The sequence below is a fragment of the Polyodon spathula genome, unplaced genomic scaffold (genome assembly GCF_017654505.1).
Source record: "Polyodon spathula isolate WHYD16114869_AA unplaced genomic scaffold, ASM1765450v1 scaffolds_1265, whole genome shotgun sequence".
Lineage (NCBI taxonomy): Eukaryota > Metazoa > Chordata > Actinopteri > Acipenseriformes > Polyodontidae > Polyodon > Polyodon spathula.
In genome coordinates, this window is record NW_024472748.1 from 15001 (window position 1) to 36726 (window position 21726).

At 42.3% G+C, this 21726-nt stretch overlaps 2 protein-coding genes across 10 annotated transcripts; both read left to right on the plus strand.

Annotated features, from left to right (window-relative positions):
* The first annotated feature begins 173 nt into the window (after positions 1–173).
* LOC121309403 (junctional adhesion molecule A-like) lies at positions 174–9479 on the plus strand. 2 transcript variants are annotated; one of them, XM_041242310.1, is made up of 11 exons: positions 174–274; positions 479–583; positions 4273–4335; positions 4781–4891; positions 5312–5452; positions 5871–6073; positions 6609–6711; positions 6853–6960; positions 7390–7402; positions 7744–7801; positions 8513–9479. In XM_041242310.1, exons 2-11 carry the CDS (start codon positions 523–525, stop codon positions 8546–8548), a joined length of 897 nt encoding a protein of 298 aa, XP_041098244.1. In that variant the 5' UTR covers positions 174–274; positions 479–522; the 3' UTR covers positions 8549–9479. The 2 variants fall into 2 exon arrangements, with proteins under 2 accessions (XP_041098244.1, XP_041098243.1); XM_041242309.1 differs by lacking the exon at positions 174–274 and having other exon boundaries at positions 303–583.
* Positions 9480–10586: 1107 nt separating this feature from the next.
* LOC121309400 (glucuronokinase with putative uridyl pyrophosphorylase) lies at positions 10587–21260 on the plus strand. Of its 8 annotated transcripts, none has more exons than XR_005948636.1 (23): positions 10587–10737; positions 11433–11539; positions 11897–11941; positions 12232–12385; positions 12626–12697; positions 12867–12955; positions 13171–13327; positions 13665–13742; positions 14026–14117; positions 14243–14348; positions 14594–14673; positions 14775–14843; positions 15287–15347; positions 15766–15782; positions 16542–16599; positions 17552–17644; positions 17983–18043; positions 18416–18529; positions 19122–19179; positions 19375–19443; positions 20071–20134; positions 20408–20597; positions 20761–20789. XR_005948636.1 is itself a non-coding variant. In XM_041242302.1 (23 exons), exons 1-23 carry the CDS (start codon positions 10681–10683, stop codon positions 20845–20847), a joined length of 1860 nt encoding a protein of 619 aa, XP_041098236.1. In that variant the 5' UTR covers positions 10587–10680; the 3' UTR covers positions 20848–21260. The 8 variants fall into 8 exon arrangements, 5 of the variants coding, with proteins under 5 accessions (XP_041098236.1, XP_041098237.1, XP_041098240.1 ...); XM_041242302.1 differs by having other exon boundaries at positions 20526–20597; positions 20761–21260; XR_005948637.1 differs by lacking the exon at positions 20071–20134 and having other exon boundaries at positions 20526–20597; positions 20761–20852.
* Positions 21261–21726: the final 466 nt, after the last annotated feature.

Here is a 21726-nt window from a genome sequence, read left to right on the forward strand (position 1 = left end):
CATATTGGCCATTTTCCAGGTTATGCGAGTTGGGATTCGGTATCATTGAGCCAGCTCGCGCACTCGGGTATACCAACATGGTGAACAAACATCTAGTTTCGTCACTTGAGTTTCTCCAAACATTTTGCAACACCCCCACCCCCACCCCCACACAGAAACCCAATTCAGTGCAACCAATTCCAAAAGGAGAAGAGAGACTGCCAGGTGCATCCGCTCTGAAATGGCTAATTAGAACAGTTCCAGCCAACCAGGAGAGTCTGTACCTGTCGGGCAGGTGAGGCGTACAGCAGCAACACGGAAGGGCGTAGATGAGTTTGTGGTCGTTTCGGTTGTGAGCAGCTTTTAACGCTGAAGAAGTGTGATTCAAACTAATTGATAATTATATGTATACCTTTTTTTTGCTATACAAGTCAAACTATCGTACATTATTACTGCTAACAAATACGTTTGTTTAATTATTATTTTTTTGTTGGTAAAGTGCGTTTTCGTTTAAGAGCGCACTGGAGTTACAATCCGACAGCAATGGCGAGAGGATCGAGTTTGAAAACATTGTCTTCTGCGTTCCTAGGTTTTTTACTAGCAGGTGAGTAGCCAGTTTCTGCTTTTATTTGTAAACCTGTGTATTGAAGCGCTTTACCTGCTCTCGTCATGCCTATTTTTTCCACGCATCCTGATGTTTCACGGCAGTCTAAAATAAAGTCTAAAGTACAGTATTTGTGGTTTAAAGTTAATTATTGTTAGAATGGTATTATTTTTTTAAACAAAATACTTGTGCAACACTCCAACAAGAGAATTGCATTTTAAAAGGGTATTAGAATGGACACGTTTCCAAATGGTCTAGTATGTATTTTAATAATATTAATAACGTTGATGCAATAAATAAACTATCTGTTCATATTAATAAACATGGTAGTCTAACACCCTGTGCCTGCAGGAACACTCAGTAAGTCTCGCATCAATGCGCGTTGTTTATAGGGATATATAATAAAGGGCACAGTACTTTGCGTTGGAGACTGGCATTAACTAATAAGCCACGGTTCTGACAAGTGATAATGTGTAGTTCCCGACGTTGTTTAAATCCCAAGTCTGTCCAGGCGTATTGTTCGAATACAGGCCAATCTGTCTTTTTAAAAGTGTAGCACTTGCCATTGTCCCTTTTATACAGTGTGGATTATAAAACGAATAACACATGTTATTACATTCTATACAAGAACAAAAATGACTGGTTGGCATTTTTAGGAAACTCTGAAAGGTTAAGTTGAGCTAAGCGGGTGGTGTTTTAAAGCTTCTGTCAAGAATCCCGTGGCACGATTTTCCGCTGAGGATTTCAGCAGCTCGTTGATGTCGAGGCATTATCCTGGCTCAGATAAAACTGTAAATAATAATAATAATAATAATTAAACCCTGCATGCAGGCTTTGCAAAGTGCTGACTAGTAATAGGACAGCAGCCTGCTCCTCTTCCTACCGAACCACAACCTGTATATATACAAAATGTAAATTGCGCATTGCGTCTACAGCCTGATCAACGTGTGATTAACTTTTGTGGTCTGTTTTATCTTGTGTAGATCGTTTAAAAAAATAAATAAATAAAACGGCTTGTTTAGCAGTGACAGGCTTCGGGTCAATTCCGTTTCTTCAATCCCAGTTGTTTTTTTATATTCAGTTCGTTTAATCAATTCCCAGTTTGAAATGGAATCAGAACGGACCCCTGATCGCAGCTGAATTTTTTAACACTGAGGTTCTGGGGCTAAACTGCCGCGGTGCTAATCCTAAAATATAAGAATTACAAAAGGTTTTAAAAATACGACTACACCAAGACTGTGTTCATTAAAGACCCCATTCACATTTACCACCGAATGGATTCCTATAGCAAAATTCCAGCATTTCTTACGTGAAGCGAAAAGTAGACAGTTGAATCTATATTAAGAGTAACTTGTGATTCCTTTTGTGGTCAGTTTGATGTACATCTGATTATATATGATCACTTTTTGCTCTCAAAAACAGTGATAACACAGCCTGTGGTAATATTAGCTTCTCTACTCACTTCTAAATCTCTTTTCATTTTTGTATTACTTTAGTATAAATACATGTTAATTTGGATTCATATGTTGTTTTTTACTGACTGTGAACGAAGAGACACACATTTGCCCGTTTTCCCATTGGAAATAGTGATATTTCAAAATATCACTGTCCTGGTCACAAAAGCAAAGTTTGTGGGGAATAATAACCATTTTCTATGCTTTTGAGGCATACGCAATTAGGAAATAACACTTACTACCCAGGAACAAAAAAAAAATAAATTGTTACATGGTGTAATCGGGGACTGCTTAGCCCATGCTATAGAATTTGATTATCGGGACCTAACCTTGATTCTCCCTCTTTTAAATGTGTTTTTACAGCAGCAGAACCCTGCTGTTAGTCATTTAATGACTTAATTACTGTTTTATCCTCTTGCATTCCAGATCAATGCAGGCCTGCCTTGGCAAAGCATTGCATTTAAACGCCCACGTCATGCTGCCTGTCTTGCTCATGCGATTTAAATACATGTAGATGCTGCCTATGGGAGCGCTCCTGCTTGCAATGTGTTTGATTAGTGTTTGAATGAAATCAGACTCTCGTACTGTATGCTAATAAACTCCCAACAGGTGCAGGGATCATGACAAAGACTGCAGGTGTGCTTCCTGTTGATCTAACATATCAAGCCCAGTGAAGTCTAGACAGCCACAGACATGTGTGTCACTTTGGAAATGAGTGTGTGATTTATATATACCATGTGAAGAGCCACAGTGAAGTTGTCACTTCCTTTGCATAGACCCCTTGCAACATTTTATTTTATAGACTTATTGTTTGCTAACAGTGACCTTTGTTTCGGTGAAACCGAGGGCTTCTTCTGTATGCTAATGTAATGACTAAGCCAATTCTGCTTCCATTGAAACTGCAGGTTTCATGCATATCAACTGTACTTCGAACAGGCGTCAAAACAAGAGAGCTTGCTATTCTCTGAGCATCTGATTCTGTTGAGTGATTGACCTGTTTCCTAACTCATGTGTGCACTTGCTCTGTGATTTTAATACAGCAGCGAGTGCACCCCTACACAGTCTGGTAAACTGATTGAGAGGAAGTAAATACCAGGACATGTGCAATACGTTTACTGGAGTCTAGTGGAGGAGGTGTAAGAAGAGAAGTGGGCCTGGTTTCAGAGAAACACAAACAGATAAGAACTGTTAGAGGTAGCTAAGGGTGTCACTTTTAAAAGAAATTCTTCATGGTGATGCAACACGCTTTATTAACCTTCCAGCTGTTTGTTTGTGATCTAAAGTTTTAAAATGAAAGTTCAGTATATAATGTGCACTATGTGTTGTCCTTGTAACCCCACACACAGTCAAATCAAATGAATTTCTGGACCATGAAACCACTCAGAGAGGATATAAGACCTTGTGTGTGTGCATTGATTCTTCTAGGTTTGATGCATCAACTGCAAGCGGTACAGGGGGATTATTTGTAATGAATACTGTGATCTACAGTTTGGCTTGCATTGCAATTTTGGTAACTGTGAGCTTATTTTGCAAATCAAAGCTTAACTATAAAAAGCATACACTATTGTACAGGTAAACTACAGAAGACTGATACTCAAACTGCTAGGCAATGAGAGAATTCAATATTAAAGTGAACTCCTGATATAGATGTGGAATTGGAAACCCATACTGTGGACAGCACTCAACAAGGATAGGTTCAGAGACCTGCTGAAGAGTAGCATCTTAGACCAGTGCTGGTCATAGTGCACTCTGTCTGTGACGCACAGCCTTGACTGGCTTTTTAGATCTCTTCCTCAATGCTCTCTCATTGTTGCCGAAACTCGCTGTCTGTCTGTGTTGAAAACAGGGAAGTTCCTGCTGGTCTCATGTTACAGTGCTTTGCTGGTAACTGATAAAACCAGGCTAGTGTGATGTCTTGCTTTTAAAGACAACAGCGCTGTTTCTAGAATCTCCCCAGCAACGTATTATTTGCATTTGCCCTTTGAAACCGGTGCAGATATTTTGTGACAGGACTTTTCTTCTCGCAAGCTGCCCATCTGTTTATGGGAAGCTAGTTTCGCTTTTTGTAAGGCTCACGCAAGTCGAACAGGATGACAGGCGCACACTTGCTGTTAGGGTTTTGCAGCATGGCGTCTCTGCTGCCCCCTTGTGCTGCATGTGGGAAACGGCACGGATGACGTCACCGGTCCGCTCCTGACGGAATGACTGACGGGTGTGTGTGTGTTCTCTCCACAGCCACGGCTTCATCATATTCAATAACCACCAAGTCGGAAAAAGTTTCAGTCCCGGAAAACGCAGGTAAGCTGCTGTCAGAATGATCTTGCTGAGAGGTTAGAGGAGTTTAGGAGGGGGGGTTGAGGTTTGAGCATGCAAATATAGACGCTGACATGTGTGCTCGACTGAATCTTCATAGCTGCAGAAACCGCACTATGGGCACAGCTCTGAATTATTGTACAGACTTGCAAACTCCTACAGGGGGGCTATCGGACAGTAATAATCTGCAAGCGAGAACTAGACCGTTCAGTGATTACAGTGATCACAATAAACAGCAACAGCGCACCGCACTCTTGTTCAAAATTGCATAACGAGTCATTACGCCTGCAATTAAAGCTGACGGCACCGGTGCAGTATATAGATAACCAACACCTTACTTACCGCTGGTATTGCTGTCGCCTGGTGATTGAGTGTTTGAAATGACATAGTATTTGAATGTTTAAAATGCCCACGTTTATTTTTTTTTTAGCTGCTGACCTGTCATGCGAGTATAGCGCTGATTTTGGTAACCCCAGAATTGAGTGGAAATTTGCGAGCAGCAAAGGAATTGTATTTGTCTTCTACAACAACGAACCAACAGGTACAGTACAGTTTTAATCTCACAAAAACCTTTGAGACAATCCTCCCTCCTTCTTCAGAATCGCCACGTCTTCTGCTACACAGTGTGTTCAGAGCTATGGATGAAATATTACAGGTATGCGTCACCGGCACTCGGCCTGTTCCAAAAATGGAAGAGACGCAATTCTGGGTTGATAGTTATTTGCAACTAATTGACAGCAATCAGTCTACCAGTTCTGACTGTGTGTTTTGTGGTGGTCTCTTTTGTTCTGACTGTGTGTTTTGTGGTGGTCTCTTTTGTTCTGACTGTGTGTTTTGTGGTGGTCTCTTTTGTTCTGACTGTGTGTTTTGTGGTGGTCTCTTTTGTTCTGACTGTGTGTTTTGTGGTGGTCTCTTTTGTTATGGTGGTGTTTTTAATGAATGAAGTTCTTGCTCCTTGCAGCGGCGTACAAGGGCCGCATTGAACAGTACACTGGTGGACTTCGCTTCAGTAAGGTTACGCGGAATGATAATGGAGTCTACACGTGTGAAGTGACTTCTCCTGGAGGCTATGCGGAAAAGAACATCGAACTCCTAGTGCAAGGTGAGGAACGCAATGGACCGGGGTAGGGGTCAGTTTCTGAATGCTCTTTCAGATTACAAACAGTTTCACAGCTTTAGTTGTAAAATAAATCTAGCTACTTGCTTTGATTATTGCGTCGAGGGCATTTTTCTCAGGTATGTCTGCTCACATAAATCGCCCTATGTTGCATTTCAAGAGAACAGCTGATCTGATTGCGTTTTCTCCTAGCACTAGTATTGAATATCAATCTGGGGCTCTAAGGAGGGGCCTATCTTTATGAATCTGAGATACACTCAGATTTTCACGTGCATCTCGAACTATTTAAAACAGAACTATTCTGCGTGGAACAGGATGTTCTCGTAGCCAATTTCAAATAGTTTTACCTGGATTCTGAGTGTTGTGCATGTTGGTAATCTGAATGTATATATTTTTTTCCCAGTGCCTCCCTCCCCTCCGGTCTGCAGGGTGCCCACCTCGGTGACCACGGGATCGCAGGTCACTCTCACCTGTTCCGATAAGGATGCCTCACCAAAGCCCACTTACCAGTGGTTTAGAAACAAGGTTCTTGTCCCAAACTCGCCAAAACAAATCCCAGCCTTCCAGAACTCCTCCTACACGTTCGACCCCTCAACAGGGACTCTGGTAAGCTGGAAGCTGTTCTGCATACGCTGGGTTACTCCTGCTTCATGTGCCTCTCAAACTAGGCAATGAATATGCAGCGCGATTCCATGTCCTCTTACTCGCTGTAGCGGTACACTTTATTAGAATAGGACGGCGTTTCATGCAAAGGGATTTTGAGTTCAGCACTGCTATTCTTAGTCCACTGAAGAAGTTAAAGTGTGATGAAGATAGTTACTCCGAAGTCCAAACAAATTCTAAAATGACATCCTGCTGTGGAACGCACATGCACACGCACACGCACACACACACACACACACACACACACACACACACACACACACACACACACACACACACACACACACACACACACACGCACACTTTGTATTCATGTTGATACTAGTGCCTGCTGCAATTCTGTAGATCTCGCGTCTTTATATGGCTGGATCAACGTTATTCTAAGGTGGTTGGTTTGCAGCAGCCAGTACTGCACACATGCACGCACACGCTTCACTTGATATGAATCTGTCAACGGATTCTCTTGCTTTCTGTTTAGACATTTCAACCTGTGGCGAAAATCGACTCCGGGGAATATTACTGCCAAGTACAAAATGGAGTTGGGCAGCCTAGCACATGCGGAGCTGTGCGAATGGAAGTAGGTAAGTTTAAAGAAAACGAACACCGCCAGCAGCGCTGCAAATTGTCACTTGTGTCTTTAGCAAGGTATAGACGAAGTGCTTTGCCCAACGGGAACCTCAGAAGGTGGGCGTGCATTTCTTGTAAGTGTTGTGTGTTTTCAGGGGATGTGAATGTCGGGGGGATCGCCGCCGCAGTCATTGTAGTGCTGCTGCTGATTGCTGTGATTGCATTGGCTGTCTGGTACGCGAACCGCAAAGGCTATCTGCCCAGTAAGTATCGCCTTATTAACCTTCTACTTGTATTGGCATATAATGAATACCAAGTTTACAATTACATTAACAATATCAAAACAGGACAACATTCATTTAGCTTAAAACTAAGAGGAATTGAGACAGGGAGACTTGAAGCCTTTCCATTCTTTAAAAGGAGTTGCCAAAGCCTAACCAATGCTTTTAAGCACAGATAATTAACCAGGTTAAATTTAGGTAGATGGCTAATGTGTTAATTGTCTAATAAGACTGGGCAGCTGCAGCTGTGTTTCATACACATTTCAGAACTCGTTTTCAGGAGCAGCGGGTTGCAGTCGTGTTTTGACACCTCATGTTGCATGTTTACTGTGCATGTCCTGCCTGTCAGTCCGAATCTCATTTGTGATGTTTAACACTTTATTCTCTTGTTTCTCCCCCTGCCCCCAACAGAACAAAGGGAAAGGTAAGTTTCCTTATTCTCTATATTGTTTACTTTTGACCTACCAAAGTAACCTAGTTCCTGGTACAGTGTGTTGTTTCTCATGTGCCGTATTTCCCCGCACTCAGCTGCCTAGGCTGGGTTTATATGGGGTTTGTGTAGCAACAGCACCCCCAAGTGGCCACTTTTCTGCTGCAGTTGGTCGAACAAGATGTTTCATTTCGTTCATTTCTCCAACTTCTGTTGCTAATATGCTTTTGGGCCTTAAGATTTTAGTTTGTGTGAGTAATTCCTTTTTGTTCAGCATTTTAGTTGATATTCTGTATAGTTTTCTTATTAATCTCTCTCTCTCTCTTCTCTCTCAGAAAACCTAAAGTGGTGTACAGTGTGCCTCCAGTTAGAGACACTGACCCAGGAGATGATGTGAGTATTTATCTATCTTGTAAAAATGCTAGTGGTACATTTCCTGTTGAGAGACCTTTCCATTACTAATACCAAGAGCTCTTTCCTGAAAGGACCCAGAGTTTAGATAAGAATTCAGCCTTCCCTAATCGTCACATAATAACCTGCTCAATAACAAATCCAGTTTGACTTTTACATTAGGGTTCTGTCTGTTGTGATAGTAAGGGATCCCTTTCTCTATATGCTGGCGCTACATTACCTCTCTCCTACCTTGATCATGAAAGGCATGCTTCTGGTCCACCTCAATTCACAAAGTCCAGTTCACAGATGTAAAGCCCAAGGTTTTAATGTGCCACAAAACCTGGTGACCTCAGAACCCATAGGTAATCTGTCATAATAGAGGACCCCATGATGTCATCAAGGATTTGTCACAACTACATTACGTAGCCCATCCCATTAACGTCACCAGTTCATATATTACTGGAGATAAACCACAACAAAAATGTTTTTATATCCTTGTCTGTCTCTAACCCTCTCTCCTATATAATATACACACACACACACACAATCCCATTGAGCACAGAATGTGCTAGACATTTAGACAGAGAGAGAGTGTGAATTAACTGTTTTGAATACAGTAGTATTCAATGGTAAATGTTGAAGAGCAGAATGTGGTAATAGTTGTCCATCTGTCCCCCCTTTTTTTATTTATTTTTTTATTTTTTTATTCAGGTCGATTTCAGACAGAAGTCTTCCTTTTTGGTGTGATCTCTTCTCATGGACAGACTCTGGTCATCACAAACTGTTCTGTAACTTATTTTAGATTTTCTGTAAAGAACCAATGCAACTCCCCCCCCCCCCCCCCCCCCCGTGTTGGATTTTGTTTGGTAAAATTCGAAAGTCTTTTTATTGTTTTTTGTTTATTGCAGTGTTATCATGTGTGATGAGGGGTCCCGGTTTTATAAAATGTAGTGCTGCATCTCACGGTTCCCAGTTTCGAACACAATATTCCTAAAATGAGTTTAGAACTTAGAACCGATTTTTTAGAATCTGTTCAAACGGTGCTGTAACCCTGCAAAAGACACGACACCCAACTTAGGAAGAACGGAGTCATTGTTTTATTTTGTATTCCGATTTTAAATTAAACGGGTAAAACAAAATCAAATTCCAAGTTTTAAGATGGATTCACACGTCCCATTAGTTAACTATGAAGACAAATCCATAAGCTGAAACTTTAATAAATGATGCTCGTAAAGAAGCCATCACTTTCACATGGTAGAAAGAGGCACCAGAAACAGACAGCTGGACTCTAGTAGCACACCTTCCTAAAATTACCCTATTTTTAACACTGCACTGGTGCTCTGCGCGTGTAGATAGTAGACGAGGCATTTTAAATATGTGAATGTTTGGGGAATTTTGGTAATGATTTGTTTTTTAAATAATTTATGTGTTGCGGGTATACTATACATTTCTCAGTCTTGTTGGTTGAAAGTTTTTCTCTTTAGGGACCAGAACAATAACTTTTGTAATTATGGATTTTAGTAGTTGTGGTGAATTTTTAATGTGTACAGGACCTTTTTTCTTAATGTGTTTTTTGTTTTTATTTTTTTTTGCAGTAATGTGAATTGAAACTACACTAGGTAAAACTTCAGGTGTTTGTAAAAATATAAACTTAATAAAATGACTCTCTTTCTAATAATATCACGTGTCCTGCTTTCATTTAAACACCAGCTGAACATTTCGCAGCACAAGCTTTCCAGTATAAAGTCCCTTGTATATTACTAAATACAGCCCTTGCTAATCTTCAGTGTAGAAGTATCACAATGCCGGCCTCACCAGAGTCATAAACGGTTTTCTATCTGTTAAATACATACATATTCCTTGAGTGTTTCATAGCCTTACACCTGCTCCACACTGCCCAATTGACAGTGTGGGATCAACACACGGTAAAGCCATGGTTTGGTCTCGGTTATTCTTTCAAGCTCTGATGCTTGTGCATTGTTTAGGTAATGTGAATAGCACACACGTCATGCAGCTTGTTTATATGCACAGTGTATTCAAGATCCCCTAATGCTGCATGCAAACCAGTTCCATGCTGCACTGGGTCAATAGCATGGCTTCCTCCCAACCTGATTGAGTTTGGCATTCAAACTCTACACCTGGGACCTAGCGCAGCAGGACTCCTGGTGTGTGATTTAGATGAAGAGGCTCTTCACAGTGGAAATGTTAATGCCTTTGAAAAGTCATGATCACAATGGACAGCAAGCTCCCTCGTGATCTCAATTTGAAGCCAGGCTCCCAGAGCGGACAGGATCACTGGTGTTTGTGAATTATCAATCCACCTATAACAGGCAGTATACAGTATACACAATGCCTGCTCAGATATGCAAGTGTTCATGTGCACGCAGTCTTCAGAAAGGAAATATTTTGCAAGTCAGAGTATGGAACATTGTATGTCATACATTGTTTCCTTAAATGTGTCACTGACATTTACAGTATAATTTTATAACCATATGTAACTAAGCTTATGTATGCAGGGTAGCAGACAGACTAAACCAGAAAAAACAACCATTATACTCTATTTAAATGACAAAAAATAAATCATAAAACACCAGCTGCTCCGTTTAATAAATATGCTGCAGAAATACAGCTGCTAATCCACAAAGTCTTTATTTAACAGTTCAGTTTATCGTTATAATGTTTCTAAGAAAACAATTTATCTGCAAACTGATTGAAACGAATCTGAATTCCAAAGACTATACATACCCCGCTCCCGAAACCAGAAGCGCAATATGCGTCTATTTTCGGGAGTATACGGTAAACAGCTCTACCCAGAAATAAAACACGCCTCAGGTTTTGGGAAAGCATAGGTCTTCTGCTTGTGCTTTTGTTTCAGGAAAATGATCTGCATCTTATTGGTTGCTGGGCACGGCACGCTGTTGGAAACACAAATCAAGGTACTGGAACATCAGGTTGTGTGTTTATTTATTTTTTTAGCTGGTTTATTTACTTCGGAGCGAGGATGGTTTCTTTCGAGCGAAACAGACTTCCACGTAGTGTGAGCCGCGGAGAATTCCGCCGTGCTTTGTGATAGGCTAGAGGCCAGCACATGCATACTATACAGCAATGTGAAACCGTACCTGCAAAATAACACTGTCCTGGGACATGAATACAACGCATAAAGTCTGTAAACAACATCTTTAAACTATTCTACAGGTAAAACAGAAAAGGTGATAATATATATTTCTAAACTCGTTTTAATAAACGAGTCCCCTGCGGATTTCAAGTTGCGCACAAAGTTGCGAATGTTGAGTTGAACTTTGCACAGTTCATTGATTCCATTTATAGCCAAGTGATACAAAGTTTCATTCCAAAGATACATTTGAAAAACTATTTTTTAGTGTCCGCTAAAGAAACGGCACACTGGTAGTTGCTAGAGGGATACCCAATGCATTGGAACCCTGGGCTGTGATTGTATTTCCATGGAATTCTGTCACAATATGGAGCGTCGCTGTCAGACTCCACCGATTCATTTATAGTGAATGTTTGTAGCGCGTTCACAAAGTGCCGCAGGTGTCCATTGTGAGTCCCAGAAAAGAGTAAAGCTGTGACCAGAAGCCGTGAGCTGTGTTGTCTTGTTATCCGATTGCAGAACGATGCCACTGGCCTGTACACTCATCTAACCGGCATCCCGAAGGCTCTCCTTCCCGGAGTTGGTGGAAAGAAAATCCTCGACTTCTGGTGGGAAGCAGTGAACACGTGGGTATCAGAAGTCTGCGTGGAATCTGAGGAGTCCTGGGTAGGAGTGGATACCCACAGTGGCACCAGGAATTCACCTTTACACCTGCCACTTACAAAACTGTACAAACAAATCGTGCATGAACAAAACAGAGCGTTGCATATTTAAACTTTTAAACTGGATTTCAAATTTGCTTACAGAGCCTTGAGAACCGGGCCCTAGGTAACAAACACCCATACTGTATTATAAAATAGTTCAGTTGAGCAAAAACTGTATTTCCTGTTTGGCTGAATACTTGAAGAGAGAGAAATCTAACGTTTGAAGCATTTCTTAGATTCTTACATTTTGTACATGCTGGGTGTTTTTCTTCTTCTTAGGAGGCAGCTGTTCAGTGCGGTTTACCTGGTCACCAACGCAGACAAGTAAATACAACCCTTCTGTTATACTGATAGCACCTCCACGGTTTAGAACATGCTGTTCTCAGAACAAGGTTGTAAAAACACATACACCACTATATTGTTACGAAGGCAAGTCTACCCTAATCAGTTTGACAGTCAAAAAGCCTGATATTGATTCAATTGTTGTAGAACTGTAGCACACCTGTATAACACTCAGACATGATGTGTAAAAGGAATGCTAAATACACAGTGTTAGCTACACCAGCCGTGGCAGTTGGTCGGTCACTGCTGTGTCAACGTCTTTTGAAATGCAGGTATAAGCACTATGAACGCTGGGCTACTGCCAATGACTTCCCTGTGGAAAACATTATCAACGACGGAACCACGACCTACGTGACCAGGCTGGGGGCCGTGGCAGACGTGGAGCTGGCGATCCGGAGCAAGGTGCTGCAGGATGACGTCATGGTGGTGAGGAATCCCTCCAGCACTTTAAACACCCTCCCAGTTAGGAAACTGATAAAGAGTGCAGTTCACCGCTTATCTGTGTTAACACTGAACAGCATGGTGATGGCTCGTCAAGAACAGGAAACACATCTATATTTATTAATGCTGTAGCTCAGGACCAGCCCTCCCCACACAGTAATGAACTGTGTTTATGTGCTGAGCATGGAGTGCAAGGTGAAACATCATTTTCCCTTTTCCTTTCAGATCGCGGGAGACATGCTGTGTGCGGATCAGAATTTCGACATCGCTCAGGTCCTGAGATTCTTCAGGTTAAAGGTGAGCTCAGGTCCACCTCTATATGGCAACAGCAACAGGACCCCACCTTTGCTCGCCTTAGTTTCGGCTCAGAGGCTTCATTGCTGTGAAAGCTATAGGGTTCGAATGCAGGATGCATACTTTTGAGCTTGAATGTGAAAAGATACTAAACTGTGAAAGTGTTTTTCAGCAAGGTGAGCTGGCAATTTACTATGAGATGGAGGAAGGAGAGACAGCAACGTCCAGAGGGATTGTGGAAGTGTGCCCCAGTACCCACAGGTAGAGTGAAGAATGAGAAAAGATCAGCATTAATGTTAATGTCTGTCTACTTTTCTAGTTATCAGGTGTCACCAAAGACAATGCAACAGTCTTAAAATGGAATACAAAACACTGTGAATAACCCTGAGCATTATACACTGCCAAGAGGACTGTAATGTAAAACACTGTGAGAGAATGTGTGAGATTGAGCTGTAGCTAATCTAGGTGTTTTTCAGAATAACAAAGTTCATGGAGAAGCCCACTGCAGAGCTCACTGAGTCCAGACTAGCCAGTGTGGTGTTCTACTGCTTCCAGAAGAAGACTCTGCCCACCCTCACCCAGTTCCTCAAACTCCAGGCTCGAGTGGAAGACAGAGTCCTGGGGAAATACCTGGTAATAATATCTGTGCTGTCTTTGTTCATCTTGAAGTGGTTTTACCTGCCGGGCCCTCGCTTGCTTCTGTGGGAAACAAAAATGGTTTCTTTTTTTTTTTTTTTTGCGAAGAACTTGAATACAAGTTTCTGTACAACCATTATATATAACGTGTCCTGAAGCCAGACTTTTACAAATCAAGCAGTTTTAGAGTAATTGCAATAAAAACGATTCAGAATGATTGCAGATATGAAGGAGGTAAGGGGGCTGTAAAACTAAGACAATGACATTTGAAGCTGCTTATTCTTTCAAATCAATTTTAAAAATCAGTGTGTGTCTTTGCTTTATAAATACCCAGCAATGGCTGATCAATGAGCAAAGGGTCCCAGTGACGGGGATGAAGCTGCCCACCAGATTTCAGCTCATTGGACAAGTGGTGAGAAATGCATATCTAGTCCTTTTTCATATTGTATGCAAGTCTACACAGGTTTTGCTAAGACTGTGCTCTAGGTAGACCCCACCTAAACATGATTGCACTTGAGCATGTACAGGAAATAGAGGCTGGGTTGATTCCAGGACTCTGTGACGAGAGGCTGAAAGAATCTCTTCAGAAGCACTTTTTTTACACAGTGTTTTAAATACATGGACTGTCCTACAGGGTAAAGCAGTAATATCTAGAACACTAGGAGCTGAAGCTTTTCTACTCGTTTTATTATCAGGGTCTCTCGGACTATACCAAGTGGTTAGCTCACTATTCTGCGATGCAGCAGGCCTCTCCTGCACATTCGATCACATGCCGCTCCTATGCAAGGTAACGACATGCAATTTTACTGTTTATTGGAGCTGTTTGTTAAACCGGAACCTGATCTTTTTTCTTGAGCACTCAAAGAAGGTAAAGTTCTAATAGTGTGTTCGTTGTCTTTGGAACTTGTGCAGGATTGGAATTATGGGAAATCCCTCTGACGGGTTTAATGGCAAAACCATCGCCATGACAATCTCTAATTTCTGGGCGGAAGTCACTCTTTTAAAAAGCCAGACACTGGTAAGAACGATGGCTGCATTTTACAGGGTGCTTTCTATTGAAGAATACACCAAGGTGAGACTTGGCACAAGTTGAAATAACTCTAGTCGCATTTCCACGCAGCCTAGATAGCACACAGCCTGCAGGCTTGGAATTTCACCATTCCTTTTGCAATGAGCACACGTTATTTCAGTATCATTAGGTTGTAGTTTTTTAGTTAGAGAAATTGTCGCAGTTCTCTGTTTTCAGTTGGGTTTGTCTGCCAGGTTCTGCTTCCCCACCCTCTGAACGACCCCACAGAGTTTGGGAGCCTCCAGGACTTGTACTGCATCAGCAGGAAGGAGGGGTGAGTAACCGTAGCAACCAGAATCAAAAAGGGCACTTCCTGTTTCTGAGTCCTGTGTGGCACTATGCTTATATTTACCAATCGGATTGTCTTTCCTGAAGGTACCTGGGAGGGCTGAGGTTACTACAAGCAACTTGTAAGAAGTTTTACCAGTTCTGCTCCGTACAGGGGTAAGGGGGACACGCGTTCTTACTCATTTAAGAGTGCAAGTTTAGCTTGGCTTTTGGAGCGTCAGCCGAGGAAAAACAGAATAGAATTAATAACAGGAGCAGACATAAAAATGAGCCCCTTTTAAAAAGACAGTTGCAGTAATTAACCTTAATCAGCTAGTGCACTAATTATTGTTTTGAGTGGGTAATGCAGTACCCCACATGCTGTGTGCCTACCTCTTCTCCCATTGTGCGACAGGCCGTGTCACAACAGCGAGGAAGCCTGGCAGAATCACGAGAACGCGGTGGCAAGCTTGTTATAAACATATATTACTGCATTAGAAGAGGCACAAAAACTCTTTGGGGGGGGGGGCATAGTCACCAATAGCTGTATGTTGTTCATTTCTCTTCCAGGACATTATTCATTGATTATAATTATCATTCTGTTTTCCCTTTTCTTTCAGAATTGCCCTCACCAAACAGAACTTCACACTCAAGTATGACACCAACATCCCTCGCCAAGTGGTAGGTTTGTGCAGCGGGAGATGGGCTGCTCTGAACGACTCTAACATGTGGACAATGTACCTATTGTACAGCGATACACCACTAGGTGGTAGCAGACCCCACTCGGTTATAGAGACACCTGATGTCCATTGTTTGTGTTTTTATATCTTGCATGGCTGCTCCCATGTGTAAACTTTTTGTAAACTTTATTCAGCTTATTCTTTCATACTTGAAATTGTTTGCGCAGATGAATGACTTAAAAGAAGTGAAACATTTCAGATATCAGACAGTATTATGTAAGGTCCAAACCAAAGCCATTTCACTTGTTAACTGAGATAGGAGCATTGTAAAGTCAGACTTAGTCGGTGTTCACATGAGTTTAGCAGATGAAACAGAATCATGCTTTTTTTTGTTGTTGTTTTGTTTTCCTTTCACACAGGGATTGGCAGGCAGCAGGTCAGTGTGCCTTCCGGGTAAACCCCTCCCCTTACCAACAGTCATAGAAAAAGGACTACTTTGTTACTCACTGCTGTCATTCATAATACATTTCTTACCTTTGAAATGTCTCCTGAAGAGTCAAGCCTAGTGAACAGCTCTCTCACCCATGCTGGTCCGCAGGATCTGGAGTCCCTCAGTGTCCTCTGGGCTGGTCACTTTCAGAAGATATATTTGAGCAGTGTGTTTCAAGCGAGGGGGGAACTTTCACTGTCCAGCAAAGTGGCAGGGGGGGACTTTTAATAGGTGCGGACCAACATGCACTAGAGTGCCATGCTCCGTTTATAGCAGTTGCTCTCAATCGTTTTCTGGATTTGGTCACTTATAAACGGCAGGTATGTGCAAACGATATTACAGCAGGAACACGAACATGATAAAGCAGCAAGACATAAAGTAGTATTGTTAAGCTGCCAGTTTAAATGCAAGGATCTACTTTATATAAAAGACCTGCTCTGTAGTGTCCCGTTACCCCCAAGTTCCAAAGCAAAAGAACCGGGAAACTGTAGTGAAGTTAATTTAGAGACAGCATTTAGTATCACAGACAGCTTCACACGAACCTCGTTTATTATTCCATGAAGAACCATTAGCAAAACCACGGCCTTACCAGCAGCATTGCTGTTTGAAACACACGTTAAAAATGCTTTTGTGTAACTTCTTTTGCAAGTTCTTATTTTAGAATCAACCCTCAACGTGTGAATAATGCTTGTTTTTGTCTTTTAGTGCTATCGTTTCTGCAACGCTAAAATGCTTAATGAAGTTCTATAATTTAACCGATAATGTAAGTACTCGTTTGTCAGTATTTTTAGGTTAGTGTTTTTTAGCCTCTGCTTTGTTGCCCTGTTTGAAATGCCCAGTTTGAATGCTGCCCTGATGCTGCTCCTGTGCTGGTCAAGGGGGTTGAAGATGAACAGACAACCTTCGTTCCTGCAGTCAGCTGACTCTTGAACAGAAGCAACGAATGTTACCAAGCTACTGAACCAGGGAAATATCCAGCTTGACTGGCCAGTATAGGTCACTGAAGCACAAGCAGATGAACTGTGTCATTTCCCTCCCCAACCCACCGCGATGGCCAGTGCTCCCTGTGGACCCCTATTCAAGACCTGCAACTCAACACCACCGGGATTCCAACCAGCAAGCTCCTGATTGCATGACTCACCCTGCACTCCAGCAGAGTCTTCATGGGATGAGTCACTCTGGACACTTATACAACCTTATTGAAAGTCTCTAACGCTTGAAGGGCTGCTTTGATCACGTTGTGACGTGTGGGTGTGTGCACATTGTGCTGGGAGAAACATTTTAGTCTCCCAAGAAACAGTGCACTTCAAAATGCAGGTACTTGTATTTTTATTTGTACGGTACTGATGAGGACAATAGCTTTGTTAAATACATGTTAATGTATGGATCTTCCTAATCACTCAAATGTGCGTTCTGTAAATATTAGTACAAATATTAGTAGTTGATGTCCCGCCAGTGAACTGTTCAGTGCTGCCTCTGACTGATGTGCCTGTAGATAGATATTTGATGAAGTGATGGGGTGAGGAGCAGGGAGTCTCGGCACACCTCAAGCCTGAGTTTATCCCCTGTCTTTCTGCAGAACTGTCGTGCCTCCCAGCTGTGCGGAGCTGGGGGATTGTCACCTCTAATGAGAGGGAGGGAGGCTCGGTGCAGGGCTGCAGTGACTGGCTGTACGTTTTGTCTCATTCGGTTGTTCTGCTTTTGTTTTATTAAAGGATCTTCCAAAGCCGATCCGTGCTAATTTTGTCCTGGATGTGGAGTCTGATGAACTCTTCATCACTGCTGGTCTTCAGGATCGAGTCGTGCAGGTCACTGTTCTGTTTGTAGTGATTTTGTTTTAGTCTTTTAGCCTTTGAGTTTGAGAACAGTGGTTACCCAGAGGGTCCCCAGGAAATGATGGAAACTTGTATTGTGTAACAACGTACTGTACATTTAAAGAATGTTTACTTTCTCTTCAGTGTCTTGTTTGTTAGTTGCCTTTTCCTTCATTTCCGGATATGTGCAAGGCTGCTTGCCACCTCACACACAGAGAAGAGGCAGGGCGGGCTGTGTGACACGTGTTAAAATGTTACATAAACCTAGCTCCTGAAAAATGAGGTCCCTGAAATGTGAGCTCCACTCTAAACGTTTTTGCTTTTCATTGTAGGTCTATGAGGGGCTGATATACATGGACTTCAGCAAAGAGCTGATGGATAAGCATGGCTATGGTATTCAAACAATTAGATATCGCATTGTCTGCCTGTCTCTACACTGGGGTGACTGCCATCTCGTGCTCTTCTTGTTTTCTTTCCAATTCATAACCCTTTAAGGACTGATTTAAAGACGTTCTGTTTTTTTAAAGCTGGTTTTGATGAATGAAATGAAGCTTGCCGTGCATGATCCCTTTTTCTTCTGTTTTGGGGAGGGTTAGAAGTTGATCTGTGTTTTTAAGCCGCTGTACAACGTAAGAAAACGTTTATCAACGCAGTCGAAACAAACAGTTCTTTTTTTTTTTTTTTTAAGGTCTCGCTTTCAATCTTGAATTATTTGAAGAATGTTTTTTTTTTCTCCAGCACAGTCTTTTGTGTTTTGTGTTGAAGGGAGCTATATTCCGATAGACATGAGCAGTGTACCCCCGTTCTGGCTGGCTTACCTGGGAGACCCCAGCGACTCGGGCAGGATTCACAGCACCGTGCGGCAGCGCTGGCTGAGCGGTGAGGCCACTTCTCTCTCTATAACCCTGATTTCATTTGCCCCTTAAACTTACCTGGGTCCAATGTCCAGCCACAGTCTACAGCCTGAAGGCTATATTTATCACTTTTATTTGTCACATTTATACTGCACGTCACCTACCGCCAATGTTTCCCTGATAAAATTAGTATTTTTTCTGTCTTTTTGAGGTTTGACAGCCTTCATTCAGTCCTGGGCCTCTCTGTAGCAGAGACTGCTAAATGCATCGAAATGTGTTTTGTAGCTAGGTGGAGACCACCTCTCTTACTTGTGACCTGAGCTGAACAGAGATGTGTAAAACACAGGGGGGTGGCAGGGGGTTCTATAAGTGCGGAGCAACATGCAGGAGAGGGTCCTCGACAGCGCTGGACCTTCGGAGTATTACAAATCAAGATTTCAACTGCACAGTGACAGGGGGAGTAGTAAAAAGGGACTCTTCAAACCTTAGGTGCTGTATTGCACGAAAACTGTCACTTGCATATAGATGGTGAAAAGAGTGACACCTGAATGTTTCTGAAGCTCCGCACTTCTCTTATTATTCTAAAGTATCTCAGCCTGACTCGTGTCTCTTTGCAGGGGACACTGATGTCATTGAAGCCATGAAATCGTTTGCTGAGCTGACAGACCGAGCAAGGTAAAATCCCCGGACCTGTGTCTGTTTCAAAACCAATGCCTTGCTTAAGCGCATCTGCAAAGTGTGTCGGCCATTAGGGAAAACGCCTTCTGTAATGTCTTCCTCCTAATATCTGATAGCCTAGACACTGACTTGGAAAGTAAAGAACACAAGGATGACTGTTTTTTTTTTTTATTTCTGTATTTATTTTTAAAGGGAGGCCCTCGAGTCCAGGGACTGGTCCAAACTAGCAGAGCTGATGAACCAGAACTTTGAACTGAGGAGGTGATGAACCATTTCCAGCTTTTAGTGCTGAAGAAGGTACTTGCTCCTGTTGTCTGTCTGTGAACGGGGTAAATACAGTGAACCCTGAACTGAGATGTCTCCGGCTCCTCATTCAAGGGAATGAAAGACAGTAAGCAGCCACAGATGTCCCTTTTTGGTGACTTTTTGATTTCTACTTTAGGTTTCACTGCACAGCGTTTGTATTAGATGTTCTGGCCTACCAAAAAAAAAAAAAACACATTGATTTCGACCTGAAAACTTAACGTCAACTTCTTGATTCAGACAACAGAGGAAGTGGCAGCAAAGGATCATTTCAATCAGGTATTATCTCTGGTGCGCAGAACACAGTCATAAACGTCGTTCTGTTTAATAGTGGTTCATGAGTACAGCCTCGTTTTTAAGAAGTATAATACCCGGCGTAGAGTGACTCTTATTATAACAGCAATTGTTTCACGCAGTTTGAGCCGGTGAAACCGCTCACTTTAAATTGCTCAAGGTGGCTAATCTTATAGCAATGAACCGGACACACAATGTGTTACATTATAAAGAAGGACCCTGGTGTTTCAAAGGTTCATCTTCTGCCTGCGCAGAGACCCAGCTCTAACAGCAGTGTGTCTGGTGTTTTAGGAAGGTCTACACGGATGAGTGTTTGGGTCCAGGGAATCTGAAGATGGTACAAATAGCCAGGACGGTAAACAAGTGTTATGCTTTGATATTTATAACAGCCAGCCCTTTAACCTTTAGAGAGCTTATAAAGAGACCTCAGTTTACTGTTTCACCAGATTGAATTTATGCATGCAAGTTGTAACTAGGGGCAACTACCAGGCTCGCTAGTCACATAAAAAAACTCACTTTAAAAAAGACTTCTTGTCAAAATGTTTGCCCTAGAATTTCATTGTACTTTTAGTATTGCTACATACAACAGAAGACTTCTAGTCTGAACATGTGTTGTGGAAATGTATAGCTTTTAGGGTTACTGCATGGGGCAGCATCGAGTGCTTCATAGTTGTGACTGATTAGATGACATGAAGCAGAGTTCTCCCACTGGACTGGAATCCTCTTGTCTCTGTGTGTCTCTGCAGTTCAGCTCCGCTGTGAAACTGCCTGGCAGTGGAGGAGCTGTAGTGGGGCTCTGCCTGGACTCAGACAAGCTGGTAAGAGCTTCGCTGTTTAACAGGATGGGAACTGGAGATGTGTTCAAGAATTAAACTCTTGCTTATTCTTAGTGGAAATAGAACGCAAAGCCAGCTCCTCTGCAATCTTGTTTTTAAGCTGGTTTATGTGTGAATTGATTGCAGTGTGTTTGTTCACCTCTAGGTGGCGTTGAAGAGCGCGTTCCAGGAGGCTGGCTGTGTGTTCTGCCATGTCGTGCCTTACGATCCTCGCTCTGCCTTTGGCCAGTGAGGCAGCTGCACTGGACTGGTTTAACTGGTTCTTACAGAACAGATCTGACAATGAAAACCTTATACGCAAAGAACATTTACGAACCGAAGGGGGGCTATTAAATCTCTTCATTTTGTCAAGTCAGATTTGAAAGGATCCCAGTGATTCAGCCTCGACATTATGTCATCCGTTCCATCCCCTCCCCACTCTCTGTGCTAGTAGAGCATGGTGTTTGCTTGTCAGACTGGCTTGCTGAATTAAAAACTAATCCTTAGCAGTTCATAAGTAGAGCACCGGAGCAACCTGGTTTAATGGACTGTTTTGACCTAGGCAGTAGTTTTGCCTCTGTTGTGAACTAGGCTCACCATGGTACTGTAATTGAATCACGCTTTTTGTAGTTTATTTAAAAACACGTTTATAATGATTATGAAATAAAGGCATTTACAAAATTCAGGTGTTTCTTTTTGTTCGGCTTTTCTGTTGTATTTTTTTTATTAAAATTTTTATTTTAGAGTGCCCTATTATTTTTACTTCCCTGATTTTTCTCCACAATTTAGAAAGCCCGGTTATTTTGCCCTCACCGCAGCAATTCCCCACACAGCTCAGGGGAGTTGAAGGTTCAGTGAGCGTCCTCCAATCCCACTGAGCCAGCTTCTTCTCTAACATCCAGCAACTCAAGAGCGGAGCTAGTGCGACACTCCTTGTGGAATCCGCAGCGAAGACTGGTGACTTCACCCAGCCAGGACATGAACCTGCGCTCTCCTGACTGTATGACTCACCCGGAGCCTTCATCAGACTTTTATCAAACTCTCTTAACCTCCTAAAGATGTTTCAGTCTGCATATAATCTCATCAAGTCTGGATTCTGTATTTCTGTCCTTTCAGATCCTGTGAGATTAAC